General features: G+C 44.9%; 1 protein-coding gene across 2 annotated transcripts; it reads left to right on the top strand.

The window, feature by feature from the left end:
• Positions 1-950: 950 nt before the first annotated feature.
• Positions 951-16,297, top strand: LOC129865252 (aftiphilin-like). 2 transcript variants are annotated; one of them, XM_055937888.1, is made up of 10 exons: positions 951-1,163; positions 5,802-6,273; positions 6,483-7,591; positions 8,235-8,518; positions 8,631-8,757; positions 9,363-9,419; positions 9,660-9,776; positions 12,045-12,111; positions 14,383-14,467; positions 14,738-16,297. In XM_055937888.1, the coding sequence occupies exons 2-10, from the start codon at positions 5,835-5,837 to the stop codon at positions 14,886-14,888; spliced, it is 2,436 nt and encodes an 811-aa protein (XP_055793863.1). In that variant the 5' UTR covers positions 951-1,163; positions 5,802-5,834; the 3' UTR covers positions 14,889-16,297. The 2 variants fall into 2 exon arrangements, with proteins under 2 accessions (XP_055793863.1, XP_055793859.1); XM_055937884.1 differs by having other exon boundaries at positions 12,042-12,111.
• Positions 16,298-16,755: the final 458 nt, after the last annotated feature.

Below are 16,755 nucleotides of genomic sequence, written 5' to 3'. Positions count from 1 at the left end.
TGGACTGATGTCTCCCAAATGGCACCCTATTCCCTATATAGCGCACTACCTTTGACCATCTGTGGTCAAAATTAGTGCACTACATAGGGATATGGGTGCTATTTGGGATGCAAAATGACTATGTTGTTATAACAAGGAATACATGACTTGTGGAGCCAAGTCTCATTTTCTGGGAGCTGAGGGCACCTTCAAGAACATAGATGTGCTTAAATGTATTTTCTCTCTTCAGCTGAGCGACGCCAGATTACCGGAAAAGGACCCTCATCTCTCTGAGACGTTGACCTTGACAATGTGTTAGTCAGACACATTAAATGACAAATAGCTTCTTCTATGTGGGTGTCGTTGAGTCCACTTAGCCTACAGAGGCCATGCAGAGCGGGTCTTATTGGAAGAACATTCTCACTGAATGGATTGGATTCTTATAACCCATGATAATAATATTTATAACTCTATCTTTATGCCAGCCCGTCTGTCTGTCTGTGTCTGCCTGTCTGTGTGTCTGTCTGTGTCTGCCTGTCTGTCTGTTTCCTTCTTTCTCTATCTCCCTCTCAACTTGAATTACAATATTTCTCATGTTCAGCTGAATAAAATAGATGCAGCATGAGCATCCTTCAATCACAGTCCAGTAGTTGATATGTGACGTGTCTAGGTGTGTCTATGAGCACAGCACAGCTGGAGTAGGCTATAACCTATGTTAACATTATTACAGTATGAACAAAGGATATGTGGCAATTCCATGTGAACAGTGATGTGTTCATCACTGGTATATACTCTACACCTACATGCCATGCCAGGAAAGTATAGTTACCTACCCACTTTACCCAGATCTCATGTTTTGTAAATATTGAAGAAAAAATATGTAAATAAACACTAACTCTAACAAATAAAAGGAGGATTGTACAAATAAAAGCATTTGGGCTGGCATTACAGGAAGTAACGAATCGGCACAATTGTTTTATTTGTTTGTTAACATGCCAACAGAGTGAAGTGGAGAGATGGTGTAACAGTAGCTTGATAGAGGCAGTGTAGCTAGCTACATTCCAGGCACCTGCTACGCTAATTATCATAACAGATACTCAAAATCAACATTTTGTTTCGTACATCTTAGTTTATCTGCACGTCCCGGTTGTGAGATGAACATGCCATAGCTACAACATCTGAAGGTAAGAGGGAAATAGCTAGCCAAGTAGCTATTAGCGAGCTAGTTCTTAGCTCTGGTCCTGGGCATTACGTGTGGCATTATGCAGCAAGAGCCTTCTTCAATGGCCTGAATCTTTCAATTCATCCATCAATGATTTTTTCCCAGACGATGTTGTTTATTGACTGGCTTCAATATAGCTACTTTAAGTAAATATGTTGCTGAAGTGCTATATCTACCGCCACACTAGCTCATGCGCCCGATCTGCAATATGGGCTGCATCCGACGTAGGCCCTTGGACCAGAGGTAGTTAAAGCAAACATTTCTGGTGTTTTCAAAAGCAAATACTTTTGTCTCATTTATGCTCACAGTTAACTGGCTAACGTTAACTATTAAGATCTACGTATCTAGTTTACTAGCTAGATATCTAATCACAGCATTAGTTAGCCTGCCAGTTTAAGACACCTGCCTAATCTCAAATGGGTCTGTTGTTGTTTCAAAGCTAGCTAACATTAGTAGCTAGCAAGAATGTATTTGTTTCTCAACAAGTTCGATAGTTACATATTTTCTCATCGTGACCTTTTTCTCATAGCTCAGGGTTGTCATCTCACTGTCAACAGACATCAACTTCATTTCCCACTACTACAGGGTATCAAAGTCAAGTGGTTTATCTAGCTAGTTAGAACAACACTAGCCCTTAATGACTCTCTGTTCCATTACATTACACATAAGAGTCATTGGAGGAAGACGTCTTCTGTGGGGGGGAGTTTTGTTAATAAGAGCCCTGACCCTCGGGCTGGACATTAACACGCATTGCTTGCGGTATGGTTTTGGTTTTACCTTTCATATCGGCGAGAAATCATGTTAAATTGATACACACCTTTAATAGGGTTAGTGTTCCAACGGACATTTCTGCATGTTACAGCAAATGAACTACCTAGTGTACCCCAAACACGTGTAAGCGTAACTCGGGAAGTGTAGCAGAAGGGTAGTTTTGTTGGATGGAAGCCGAGGCGCCCATAGCTGTACAGATCTGTGCTAAACTGCTAGTGTTTTTTAAATTTCTTTAAGGGATTATTTCTCGCTGATGAAAGATTGACGTTTCTAAACGTTAAAACACAGAGTTGGGATTGTAGTTCACATTTTCCATTGACCGTAAATGTATATTCAGTGCAGTGCAGTAGTCAATAGTAGTGCACTATATAGGGAATAGGGTGCCATTTGAGACACAATCTGTTTATGTAGGTGCAGCAGCAGCCCTCACCCTCCCTATCTGTGAGCTGACTAGCGGAGCTCAATGGTGCTGCTGGATACAATTCCCTGGATCAGTTTACACTGGCTGACTGACTGGCTCGTTGACAGACTGGCTGACTGGTGGTGTTGTGTAGGCTTTGTCCTGGCTACTGTTTCCACTCCAATAGCCTCAACAACTAAGACGGAGGTAGAGAGTAGGTCTTTTGAGCCTAGAATAACTGATATTACAGGCAAGCAAGAGACTAAATAATAATAGTTAACTTTGAGGTTATTTAACAGATTCTTATTGAATTGGCTCAAGTAATGGTGAAAGTGTGTTTGTGTACTGTAAGATGCAGCTAGTCTATCAGTGGGGGAGTGAAGTAGGTAGCTAGTTAGACCTGCGTTATAGATTACCCCGGGACCTTGATCTCTCTGCCATTCTCTCCTTGTCCCAAATGGCACCCTAGGGCTCACCCTGGTCAGAAGTAGTGCACTAGGGAATAAGGCATCGTTTGTGATGCTCCCTCTGGCCTTGAAGGTGAAGGTCCCCTACTCTTCTTTCGAAGTGTGCAGTCATACACTCGTCTTACTGAGTAAACAGTTTCCGTTGCAAAACGTTTTGAAACAAGCCAAACTTTTTGCTACAGTCTGCGACTAATGAATACACCCCAGGTTAGTCCATCCTTAATGCACAACAAATAACACGTTGGCAAGCTTTAGTCCTGATAAGGCCTGAAACAGTCTTGATTTAGCCTGTTACGTACTGGGCCGTTAATATCTGATACTTAGTAATAATATAATATAGCCTAATAATATATTCCATTTAGCAGAAACTTTTATCCATAGTGGCTTAAAGTAGTCCGTGCATACATTCTCATATCCAATTTGTAAGTCGCTCTGGATACGACTGTCTGCTAAATGACTTAAATGTAAATGTAAATATGGGTAACCCCAGTGGGAACCTACACACCTGGTGTTATCTAGGACCACTTCAGCCTATAAAACACCCATTCCTCTGAGGGATAAGACTGAACATAGTCCAATTTCAGAGTTAACAACCAAATCTCGCTGCTGCTGTTTTGCGTTCCAAACATATTTGTGTTTGCAGTTCCTGTTTAGTGAGAGCACAAAGTCACGCATGGGGAAGTCAATGACACACAGGCTGCATTCAAAATGACATCCTGTTCACCTATATAGTGCACTACTTTTGACCACGGTCCACATAATAGTGCACTTGGGTAGTAGTGCATCACGTCTGTAGCCGTGAAGTGCTTTGAAAGGCTGGTCATGGCTCACATCAACACCATTATCCCTGAAACCTTAGACCCACTCCAATTCACATACCGCACCAACAGATCCACAGATGATGCAGCCTCTCACTCCACACTGCCCTTCCCCACTTGGGCAAAAGGAGCAGCTATGTGAGAATGCTGTTCATTGACTACAGCTCAGCGTTCAACACCATAGTGCCCTTAATGCTCATCACTAAGCTAAGGGCCCTAGGACTAAATACCTCCCTCTGCAACTGGATCTTGGACTTCCTGACGGGCCGCCTCCAGGTGGTAAGGGTAGGCAACAACACATCTGCCACACTGATCCTCAACACGGGGACCCCTCAGGGGTGCGTGCTCAGTCCCCTCAGGTACTTCCTGTTCACTCTTGACTGCATGGCCAGGCACGACTCTAACACCATCATTAAGTTTGCAGATGACACAACAGAGAAGACAGGTGCCTGGCCATGCAGTCAAGAGATCTGATCACCAACAACGATGAGACAGCCTATAGGGAGGAGGTCAGAGAACTGGCCATGTGGTGCCAGGACAACAACCTCTCCCTCAAAATGATCAAGACAAAGTAGATAATTGTGGACTTCAGGAAAAGGAGGACCGAGCACGCCCCCATTCTCATCGACGGGGCTGTAGTGGAGCAGGTTGAGAGCTTCAATTTCCTTGGCGTCCACATCACCAACAAACTGTCATGGTCAAAACACACCAAGACAGTCGTGAAGAGGGCACGACAAAGCCTATTCCCCCTCAGGAGACTGACAAGATTTGGCATGGGGCCTCAGATCCTTAAAAAGATCTACAGCTGCACCATCGAGAGCATCCTGACTGGTTGCATCACTGCCTGGTATGAACACAAGGCACTACAGAGGGTAGTGCGTACAGCCCAGTACATCACTGGGGCCAAGCTTCCTGCCTTCCCCTGACACCACCTCCATACCAGGTGGTGTCATGGGAAGGCCCTAAAAATTGTCAAAGACTCCAGCCACCCTAGTTATAGACGTTTGTGCCAAGTTGAAAAATGTAGGCGCACACAAATACATTTAGAAGCACAATGAAATATATTTGAGGTATTTCCAAAACGGTCTTGGTGCACGGGTGCTCCTAGGATAGAACTCCAGGTCACGCAGCTAAATATTTAGGCGCATATGTGAATAAAATGGTTGCTCTGTTTAACCAAACTTACTTTGCTTTATTTGTTACTGCTAACTTACAATAGGAAGAGCATGTAGGCCTACTGTCTGTTAATAATGACATATGGCTATGTAGAACAAGACCTACTGTCTGTTAATAATGACATATGGCTATGTAGAACAAGACCTACTGTCTGTTAATTATGACATATGGCTATGTAGAACAAGGCCTACTGTCTGTTAATAATGACATATGGCTATGTAGAACAAGGCCTACTGTCTGTTAATAATGACATATGGCTATGTAGAACAAGACCTACTGTCTGTTAATAATGACATATAGCTATGTAGAACAAGGCCTACTGTCTGTTAATAATGACATATAGCTATGTAGAACAAGGACTACTGTCTGTTAATAATGACTATAATGATAATAATAATGATTGAACATTCAACCTGTCTTCTAGTAGGCCGTTCTGTACTCAACCTGTCTTCTAGTAGGCCGTTCTGTACTCAACCTGTCTTCTAGTAGNGAACAAGACCTACTGTCTGTTAATAATGACATATGGCTATGTAGAACAAGGCCTACTGTCTGTTAATAATGACATATGGCTATGTAGAACAAGACCTACTGTCTGTTAATAATGACATATGGCTATGTAGAACAAGACCTACTGTCTGTTAATAATGACATATGGCAATGTAGAACAAGACCTACTGTCTGTTAATAATGACATATAGCTATGTAGAACAAGGACTACTGTCTGTTAATAATGACTATAATGATAATAATAATGATTGAACATTCAACCTGTCTTCTAGTAGGCCGTTCTGTACTCAACCTGTCTTCTAGTAGGCCGTTCTGTACTCAACCTGTCTTCTAGTAGGCCGTTCTGTACTCAACCTGTCTTCTAGTAGGCCGTTCTGTACTCAACCTGTCTTCTTGTAGGCCGTTCTGTACTCAACCTGTCTTCTAGTAGTACTCAACCTGTCTGTGTGTTCTCTCTCCAGATCTATGAGGCCTTCAGCCAGGAGAGCTCTCCCATGGAACAGGAAGTGATGCCCATATACTCCTCCTCCCCCCCTCCGCTGGACGACGAATCAGGGGGAGAGGAGGACGATGACGAGTTTGGGGATTTCTCTGGGGGTGTGGCAATGCCATCCAACCAGCCGTGCCCCTCCACAACAGACCCCGCCTCCCCGACTCCATCAACGGTGCGCTTTAGTGTTAGTAACTCCTCCTCTTTCGCCGGAACTACCCATAGCAACGGAATCTCAAAACAGTTCAGAGCAGCTGACGACCTGAAGAAGCCACGGGCGCCGGTGGTGGACCAATCACAGCCCGCTAATACTGGGACCTCAGAGGTTGGCAGGGTTCGGCCGGGGTTGGAGGTCAAAGGGCAGCCCTGTCATTGCAACCTCCCTGACCTCCCTCTCACTAATGGGTTTACCAAGCGGCGTCACCAGGGAACCATGTCTGCAGGTAACAACTTTAGTTCTGAGGGCTGTCATGGAGTTGTTAGTGAGGTTGCCTAGCAACTTAGTCTTTGTATTACAAGTTTTTGTTTTTGTTGTATTGTGTTTTTAATCCTCAATACTTTTTAATATGTACTGTTGTACTCAAATGGCTGAGGCATCTCTATATGTATTTTAAATACGTTCCAATAAAATGTATTAATTAATTCACCACAGGTCTTGTACCGGCTGGCCTGGGCTCCCCCAGCCAGGAGCAGGGGTTTGCAGACTTCTCTGCGTTCGCCGAGCCAGAGATGGAGCTGGAGCCCTGGTGCTGCGGCTTCACTCACAGTACGGAGCACAGGAAGGACGGCAGGATGGAAGGGACAAACCTAACCAATGGTTTCTGCAATGCACACTCGGTCCAGAAGGACATAGAGCAGCGGGCCAGAATAGAGCCTGGTGGGCCTGACTCTCAATGTTTAGCACAGCAAGGGGACAGGGACTGCACAGGAGTCCAGCAACACTATGAGCTAAGGGGCCACCCTCAAGACTCTGGCCTCTTAGCCCCCACAGAGGTGCTCTGTGCTAGGGGTGAGGGGTTGGGGGAGCCTGGGGAGAGGGCACCCAGCATCAACAGGGATAGCACGCTTACACGGGACCCAGAACTGGGAGGGAGGAGGGCAGAGGAGGAGGAAGATAAGGAGAGCGAAACAGAGGACAGTGTCTCTCCTTTCCCCACTACAGTCAGTGGGTCAGTGAGTGAGGAGTTTGCCTCCTCTGGTGAGGCTGTGTCGTCAGACGCTTTGGAGGAGTTCGGGGACTTTGGCGAGACGGTCTTCACTCCCTCGTCAATAGGGGAGGAGGAGAAGGAGAAAGAGGAGGTGCAGCGGAGTGACCTCATGGAGGAGACCGAGACAAAGATGGTGGAGGAGGAAGAGGAAGAAGAGGACTTTGGAAACTTCAGGGATGCTGGATCCTTCCCTAGCCAGGAGGACTTTGCTGACTTCAACCAATCGGAGTCCAGGACACAGGAGGGCTTTGGTGACTTTGACCAGGACTATTCTGAGGACCCAGGTCCGACCCAGGCGTGTGGGGAGGAGGTTGGACATGGAGACCTTCCCCTCAGCGACAGCTTTGCAGACTTCCACTCTGCTCCCCTGGAGGGGCAGGGTGAGAGGGAGGAGGGCTGGGGGGCGTATGGGGACCAGAGAGGTTTGTCGGAGGGGGAGACCTGGGCAGAGTTTGGAGAGGAGGATAGAGCCAGGCGGACAGAAGAGGCAGAGGAGAAGAAGGGGGGAGAGAGTTTCCAGGGAGGTGCTGCTGTACGAAGGGACAGTCTGCAGGTGAGTGGTCCTCTGAGTTAGTAGAGTGGATTTATATTGCGTAACGCCGGAGAGACAGTCCCAGCTCCGACACCTCACATTTTCCCCAACACGGCCGACACACAATTTATACCGGTGAGATGAATGGTCAGCCGCCGCATGCTCAAATGTAAAGTGATAGAGCGTTGGGACTCCCAACAGGATTCTCCAGGAGTCTAGGATAACGAGGCATCCTACAGTACTTAGTTGTCCAACATCTGGTAGAAATCCACTCTGACATTTGTAGTTTGTTTGTCATAATTCTGCCCAGATGGTTTTTATTATTGTATCAATAGATTGTCACTGTGGTTAGCCTAGAGGTAGCTCCTAGAGGTAGCTCCTAGAGGTAGCTCCTAGAGGTAGCTCCTAGAGGTAGCTCCTAGAGGTAGCTCCTAGAGGTAGCTCCTAGAGGTAGCTCCTAGAGGTAGCTCCTAGAGGTAGCTCCTAGAGGTTGTTCACACTAAAATGAGTTTGCTGGAATAAGACAGTTCCTGCCAGACTTCAGTTTGCTTCAAAATCAGGTAGATGGACATAGTTAAAAATCTTTCCCATGAATTGTGTTTGATTACAATGTAGTAGACTGCTCTGTACTAGATCTCAAACAAGCCCTGTCTCTCCCATTCAGGCCTCCCTGTCTATCCGGCTACAGAGAGTCCTACAGACCAGCTTCCCTGCAGTGGCAGTCCCAGAACTGGATCAGGAGAGGGAGGAGACTGGGGTGGAGGGGGAGGAGACTGTGGTGGAGGAGGAGGAGACTGGGGTGGAGGGGGAGGAGACGGGGATGGAGGAGGAGGAGGAGGACAGTGGGGTTGGGGTGTTGAAGGTACTCAGCCTCAGGGCTCTGCTAGAGACTCTAGACACACAGCCTGAGGAAGAGGAGACGAAGGGGCTCAACCACACTACACGCTGGTGAGAGAACCTCTAGTGATGATGATTCAGTGGAATAACAGCAGATAGCATTGGAGGCTGGCCAAAGCACTACTCTGCTGTATGTGACCGCCTCCTTGTTTGCTTTACCCAGGGTTCCTAGGGGCGCGTGGCGGCAGCCTCAGGACCTCCACGATGCCGTGGGCCTGGGATTCCAGTGGGGCGGTTCCCATAGCAACAGGGCGCTGCTCCGCTGTCTGGGGATGGACACCAGGAACATGGTAACGGCCTCTTTTCAGTTTAAAGCCACACTTTGTAATTATGTGAATGGCTCCATGCATAGCAGAGTGAGCCACAGCCTCCTCAACAGAATAACAGCAGATGTAAACAAACAGTAAGAAAATGGATGGATGGCATTTCACATGACTTTATAACATCTACATATATAGTGCTCAGTGAATGACGTTCCATTAGAGCACCATAACTAAATAAAACATGAAGCCATCTGTCTTTGACAACAACAACATCAATGATGTAGTCAGTCATGTGTCTTGTCTGTCTGTCTGTCTGTCTGTCTGTCTGTCTGTCTGTCTGTCTGTCTGTCTGTTCGTAAGCCCCTCCCTCCCTCCCCATAATTCCATATTGTACATCATCTACTGTAAATGTGTCTATATATCCCCTTTACTATGTAGAAGTGTTCTGTTTTTGCTGTATCTTGAGTGTACATACTGTATGTGGATTATATGTCAATTCTTCATCTATAATATAATGTTATTCTGTCTGTATATTCTGTTTATTGGTGTAAAAGCAGCACCGTTTCACCAGCTGGAATTCCTGCTACATGTAAAGTTACTTGGTGATTTCTGATTCTGTCACTCCTCCACAGTTGTTCACTGGCCAGAGAAAGCAGCCTGTCATAGTTCCTGTGTTTGCAGCCAGCCTGGTGAGTGGACTGATGGAGATACTGTACTGTGTCCCAAATGGCACCCTGTTCCCTATACAGTGCACTACTTTAGACCAGGGCCCATATGGACACAGTCCATGGTGACCTCTTTCTTTCTCTGCCTGTCCCTTTCCCCTTCACCGTTTATTCCCTATCGCTCTCCCATCTCTCTCTCTTTCCCCCGTTATCCCTCCTCTCTCCCCTCTCTCTCTCTCGCCCTCTCCCCTCTTTCTCTCTCAGGGAATGTTAGAGCCCACCAAAGAGCCACTGAGACCAGCTTCAGCTGTGGAGAAGACTGCTGCCACAGCACAAGCACTTCCTGGGTCACAGGAAACCACCACCACCTCGTCAATACAGGTACAGAAACAGGTGTAGGGAGAAGTTGTCCAAGATGCTGATATGTGGTCAGTTTAGCATTTTCCCTCCAAATGGTTACAGTTAGAATTGGGGGAGGTGAAGCAGATCCTAGATCTGTACCTAGGGGAAACCTCACTCCAGAGCAACAGGCACACCATGGCTGTGTGTGAACATGTTACCAGCTGTTAAACTCTCCTCCGTCTTTGTTTCCTCAATCCCGCACCCCTTTCTCAAAGCTCATTGGAGGAGGAGGGACCTTAGATACTCTCTTCAAAATGAACTTTGAGAGAGAGGTAAGAATAGTTATGTTCCTTGAATTGAGGACAGAGGAGGCAAGGATGTGACAGTTGGTAATGTTTCCAGACAGCCTGACTAGGATGTGACAGCTAATACTGTTTCCAGACAGTCTGACTAGGATGTGACAGTTGGTAATGTCTCCAGACAGTCTGACTAGGATGTGACCGTTGGTAACATTTCCAGACAGTCTGACTAGGATGTGACAGTTTGTAATGTCTCCAGACAGTCTGACTAGGATGTGACAGTTGGTAACTTCTCCAGACAGTCTGACTAGAATGTGACAGTTGGTAATGTCTTCAGACAGTCTGACTAGGATGTGACAGTTAATACTGTTTCCAGACAGTCTGACTAGGATGTGACAGTTGGTAATGTTTCCAGACAGTCTGTGGCTAGGATTTGACAGTTGGTAATGTTTCCAGACAGTCTGTGACTAGGATGTGACAGTTGGTAATGTCTCCAGACAGTCTGACTAGGATGTGACAGTTGGTAATGTCTCCAGACAGTCTGTGGCTAGGATGTGACAGTTGGTAACGTTTCCAGACAGTCTGACTAGGATGTGACAGTTGGTAATGTCTCCAGACAGTCTGACTAGGATGTGACAGTTGGTAATGTTTCCAGACAGCCTGACTAGGATGTGACAGTTGGTAATGTCTCCAGACAGTCTGACTAGGATGTGACAGTTGGTAATGTTTCCAGACAGTCTGTGGCTAGGATGTGACAGTTGGTAATGTTTCCAGACAGTCTGTGACTAGGATGTGACAGTTGGTAATGTCTCCAGACAGTCTGACTAGGATGTGACAGTTGGTAATGTCTCCAGACAGTCTGTGGCTAGGATGTGACAGTTGGTAACGTTTCCAGACAGTCTGACTAGGATGTGACAGTTGGTAATGTCTCCAGACAGTCTGACTAGGATGTGACAGTTGGTAATGTTTCCAGACAGTCTGACTAGGATGAGACAGTTGGTAATGTTTCCAGACAGTCTGTGACTAGGATGTGACAGTTGGTAATGTCTCCAGACAGTCTGTGGCTAGGATATGACAGTTGGTAATGTCTCCAGACAGTCTGACTAGGATGTGACAGTTGGTAACGTTTCCAGACAGTCTGACTAGAATGTGACAGTTGGTAATGTTTCCAGACAGTCTGACTAGGATGTGACAGTTGGTAACGTTTCCAGACAGTCTGACTAGAATGTGACAGTTGGTAATGTTTCCAGACAGTCTGTGACTAGGATGTGACAGTTGGTAATGTCTCCAGACAGTCTGTGGCTAGGATGTGACAGTTGGTAATGTTTCCAGACAGTCTGACTAGGATGTGACCGTTGGTAATGTCTCCAGACAGTCTGTGGCTAGGATGTGACAGTTGGTAACGTTTCCAGACAGTCTGACTAGGATGTGACAGTTGGTAATGTTTCCAGACAGTCTGACTAGGATGTGACAGTTGGTAACTTCTCCAGACAGTCTGACTAGGATGTGACAGTTGGTAATGTCTCCAGACAGTCTGACTAGGATGTGACCGTTGGTAATATTTCCAGACAGCCTGTGACTCACACAGTATACCCAACACAAGCAGGGCAACATTGGGCAGTATATTTTACACTCCCTTGATAATGAAATTAAACCTAAACTCTGACCTAGGATCAGATATCCTTACAGCAGATCCTAACCTTAGCATTAGGAGAATAATGACAATATCTGACCCTAGACTAACTAACTCCCAATTCCTCTGTGCTGTCCTCTATCCATCACGAAGACCTGGCCATATTCACAAAGCGTCTCGGAGTAGGAGTGCTGATCTAGGATCAGTTTAGTATTTTATCTCATAATGAATAAGATTACATGAACCAGGGGGACCTGATTCTAGATCAGCACTCCTTTGTCTGATGTGCTTTTGTGAGTATGGTCCTTCAAGAGACTGTGTTGAATAGAGGGCACACTTCTGAGCCTCACTACAGTTTGTTCCTTCCGCCAGCAGGGGGCCCCCCAGCCTTGGTCCCAGTTTGACTGGAGCAGCAGTGGCCTTGGCGTCAACCGTCTGGATGGTACGTCCTCCCACTGAGCCCCCTACCTACAGGGCCAGAGATGAGGCTGCTGTACATACTCTCCCCCTCTGACTGCTGCTACCTGACTCCTGTTTTCTCTTTGGTTCCAATGTCCACACCAGCATACTAGACTACCACTTGTAATGAAGCAATGTGTTGGACATGCATTCTAAGTAAGTGGTATGCAAGTGTGGACTTTGGAACATAGTCCCTATCACTCTCCATCTCTCCTCTGCTCCTCTCTTCACATTGATGTCTCCCTCTAGATGGTACTACTCATTTTCATGACTGTCTTTCCCTTTAATTGTATCTTGTACTGTGGAATCCCAAGGCTCTCTCTCTATACGTCTAACTTAACCGGCTACCTCATCTGCCCTGTATAGAGTGATGCTGATGAGGTTTCTCACATGTTGTTACCCTTCATCATTGATCTAAACACTGTTTCTTATTGCACTGGGCGAGAGATCTTTCAGTATTAGTGGAGGGAATGGGGCAAAGACAAGTCAAGCCATATAGATGAATGTGTGGTCATAGCCTAAAGGGAATCCCCCCAGTAGCTGCATGTTGGTTGTAGTAGAAATAAGCTCATGTGAAAAAGCCTGAAATCCAGACCTGTTCTGTACTAACATTCCACTCCTTGTACTTTGTCATATGCCAAAAATTATGTTTGGCATGACATGAAGTGGAATATTAGCACAAACAGACTGGTATCCAGATTAAAGAAAGCCAGGATCCTCTTACTAGTACCCAGGATAGAGAAATGCAGGATCCTCTTACTGGTACCTAGGATAGAGAAAGCCAGGATCCTCTTACTAGTACCCAGGCTAGAGAAAGTCAGGATCATCTTACTAGTACCCAGGCTAGAGAAAGCCAGGATCCTCTTACTAGTACCCAGGATAGAGAAAGCCAGGATCATCTTACTAGTACCCAGGATAGAGAAAGCCAGGATCCTCTTACTAGTACCCAGGATCGAGAAAGCCAGGATCCTCTTACTAGTACCCAGGATAGAGAAAGCCAGGATCATCTTACTAGTACCCAGGCTAGAGAAAGCCAGGATCCTCTTACTAGTACCCAGGCTAGAGAAAGCCAGGATCATCTTACTAGTACCCAGGATAGAGAAATACAGGATCCTCTTACTAGTACCCAGGCTAGAGAAAGCCAGGATGATCTTACTAGTACCCAGGATAGAGAAAGCCAGGATCATCTTACTGTTTTCTGTTTAAGCTGCTATTCTGTTTTCTTATATTCTTCTGTATCTTTCCTTTTCATTTTCTTTGTAAAATAAAGAGGACATGTATTCAATAAACTGAAACTGATCTCTACAATCACTGTGATATATAAACACTATCTGCAAAAAAACAATTTGATTTAGCTTGAATATGTTTTTATTTTTATTTCTAGATTCCCCCAACCAATGATATGTTTTAAGGTTCTTTCAGTGTGGTTACAATAAACACTGTTGTAAATACGTGAATAAACCTCTTTCTAATGTATTACACCTATCTGAGCTGTCCTGCCTCTTGGTTTTCTCTGGCTGTTCTATCACCACTGACTACTTTCCTCCATAGACATGGATAGATGTAACACATCCTGGTTTAACACTGGCAGTGCCATTGAGGCCGTTCACCATAAGGAAGCAGTCAACTGGGTGGGAATTTCTATGGGATAAGTAAGGATAACAGAATTCCATCCAGGTCAGCAGGAAGGATCTGCCAATGAATTATACTCCTGAGTAAACTTTCCATACCTGGATGTGGCTGTAAATCACCCACCTTGGCCTTAATGCCTGTTCAGACAATACACTCCAGGAGGCTGTATGCAAACCCTTTCAATTTGTTAACCGACTGTCAATTAACTAATTTAAGTAAAATGGAGAAAGCCCTCAATATTGCTGCCCATGCTGTCGCAGAAGCCAGTATGGCAAAGATGTAAGGAAGAGCCCTCTATCCAACTCTATGCTGCTTTCCTCTGTTCTGTAGATTCTTACTCCAGCTCTATACTGCCACCCACTGTGTTGAAGGACCAAATGCTTGATGGTTTCTTCACCACTTGCAAGTAGTTTGTACACCTTTATTTGGGCCAAGGACAGAAGTGCTATGGTGGTCTTTTTCTTTTGGACTCTAAACACAGGTACAATGTGTGTGTACATATGTATTGTGTGTGTGTTAATGTATTGTGTGTGTGTTAATGTATTGTGTGTGTGTTAATGTATTGCGTGTGTGTGTGTGTGTGTGGTGTGTGGTGTGTCTGTGTGTGATGTGGTGGATCCAGAACTAGACAGTGACACCAGCAGCCGTCCAGCAGACACCCTGAACCACCTCATGTCTACTATGGAGAACACCACTACCTCCACCAGGTCAGACTGACACACACACACACACACACACACACACACACACACACACACACACACACACACACACACACACACACACACACACACACACACACACACACACACACACACGTAGAGATCAATAATTGCTAATCAAGCATAATCGATTGGATTTATATCGTGCTTTACCAGGTCTGAAAGAGCTTTGCATGGAAAGAGGGGAACTCACCTGCAATCAAATGTCGCCTCTTTGTTTTTCCCATCTTAATGTGTTGTGTGTGTTTGTGTCAGGAAACCCCATAGGGATGAGGAGGATCAGCTGAGTGAGGAGGCAGCCAGGGTGATCTGTGGGCTGGCTGACCTGTCCTTCATGAAGGCTAAGGTCCTAATGTTCCCCATCACCCTCACACCAGCCGCTGGCTCTGGTACACTGCTAGAGTGATGCACACATACACATGAATGGATGCACACAAACACAGAAGACTTCTTCTCTTCAAACTTAGATTGAACATTAATGCAAAGTCAGAATGTTGATAATCAGTAATATGGTGAAATACTGTAGTTAGTCTTTTGTTCTGAATGTATTGGTGTATTTATGTTGTGACACGGTGGTTGAGCTCTAAGACGGATCCACACTTACCTCCAGTCAACTGCCTCGTTCCCCCAGTGGTATTAGATTCAATTTCCTGTTTCTCTTTTCAAGATGGACATTTTATCTTCATGTATTTATTCTTAATGTGTGTATAGTTATTCATGTGAATTCATCATAAATCCATAGGAAATATATTGTATTTAATATTTACATAACCGACTGGTTCTAACAATATTTATATGATATATGTTTGTGTTGTTGATCCAGAGTGTGATTTCCTCTTAAATGGCACCCTATTCCCTATATAGTGTACTATTATTGACCAGAGCCATATGGGACCTGGTGAAAAGTAGTGCACTACATAGGGGATAGGGTGCCATTTGGGACAAAACCTATCATCATGGGGTTAACTACTGTTAAAGAATATAATACCACAAGTCTTAATGAATAGGGCCTCCAGAACCCTACTATTTCTGATTAGTGTCTTGGGGGAAACACAGTCCTGTGTGTTCAGATGATCTGCCATTAAAGGGGCAATCCAGTATTGGTACATCCATTTTTTTTTTACCTTTAAATGAATGATATGTAGCCATTGATTGTTAAAGAATTGAACATATAAATGCCTCATGAGCTCAGTTCAACTGTCTTACCCAATCAGAACCCAAATGGTCAGCTTGTTTCACTACATTGCTTGTAAACAATGTAATTAGTAAGTAACGCTGTATAGCTTCAGAACATGGTTAAACTATCATTTTGATCTCGTGGATGGTCAGTCCTTGTATCCATCCTTGCTTCATCTTTAAATTTGAGTGGTCTAATTTCTCCAGCTCCATCCCTCAGCTGTTTACCAAAAGAAAGTAGCGGGCGGCTATTTAGTTCCTTGAATCCCAGATTGCCCCTTTAAGGACATATGGTGGTGCTCACAGGTAAAGAGCAATATTTATTTTTTTGTTACGTTTTGTGTGTTTGATATTTGGGTTTGTGGACAGTTTCTCACACTTGTTCCCGCTGCCTGTATACATTTTCAGGGATGCCTTTGCACATTCTAAAGATATGAAATGAATGTGACCTATAGTTCACTGGTGCTGAACAATAAGATCTGTGGAGGAAGACTATGGACTGTAAAATGTAAGGGACTTCATATGGAAAAAGACTAAAGAGCCAATGGAAAGGTTTCAATACCTTGGGGTCTTTTTAAACTAATGTGAATGTAGCTATTTATTTTAGTGTACATACAAATAAAAATGTATTTAAGAAGGGTTACATGAATGTGTGTGTGTGTGTGGTTTTGTACTCTGAATGTCAGGTGTTACAGGCGCTTACAACCAATGATCATCCCAACCACACAGGATGACCTCTGCTCTCTGACCTCTGCTCTCTCTTGTTAAATCGTCAAAATGCTCAAACAACATTTTTACTATTTGTACCTACAGTCTGTGTGTCTTTAGTGGTGGGTAATGTACCTACAGTCTGTGTCTTTAGTGGTGGGTAATGTACCTACAGTCTGTGTGTGTTTAGTGGCGGGTAATGTACCTACAGTCTGTGTCTTTAGTGGTGGGTAATGTACCTACAGTCTGTGTGTCTTTAGTGGCGGGTAATGTACCTACAGTCTGTGTCTTTAGTGGTGGGTAATGTACCTACAGTCTGTGTGTCTTTAGTGGTGGGTAATGTACCTACAGTCTGTGTCTTTAGTGGTGGGTAATGTACCTATAGTCTG

Source organism: Salvelinus fontinalis, chromosome 1, assembly GCF_029448725.1.
Source record: "Salvelinus fontinalis isolate EN_2023a chromosome 1, ASM2944872v1, whole genome shotgun sequence".
In the NCBI taxonomy this organism is placed as follows: Eukaryota; Metazoa; Chordata; class Actinopteri; order Salmoniformes; family Salmonidae; genus Salvelinus; species Salvelinus fontinalis.
This window is presented reverse-complemented; position numbering and strand designations above follow the sequence as displayed.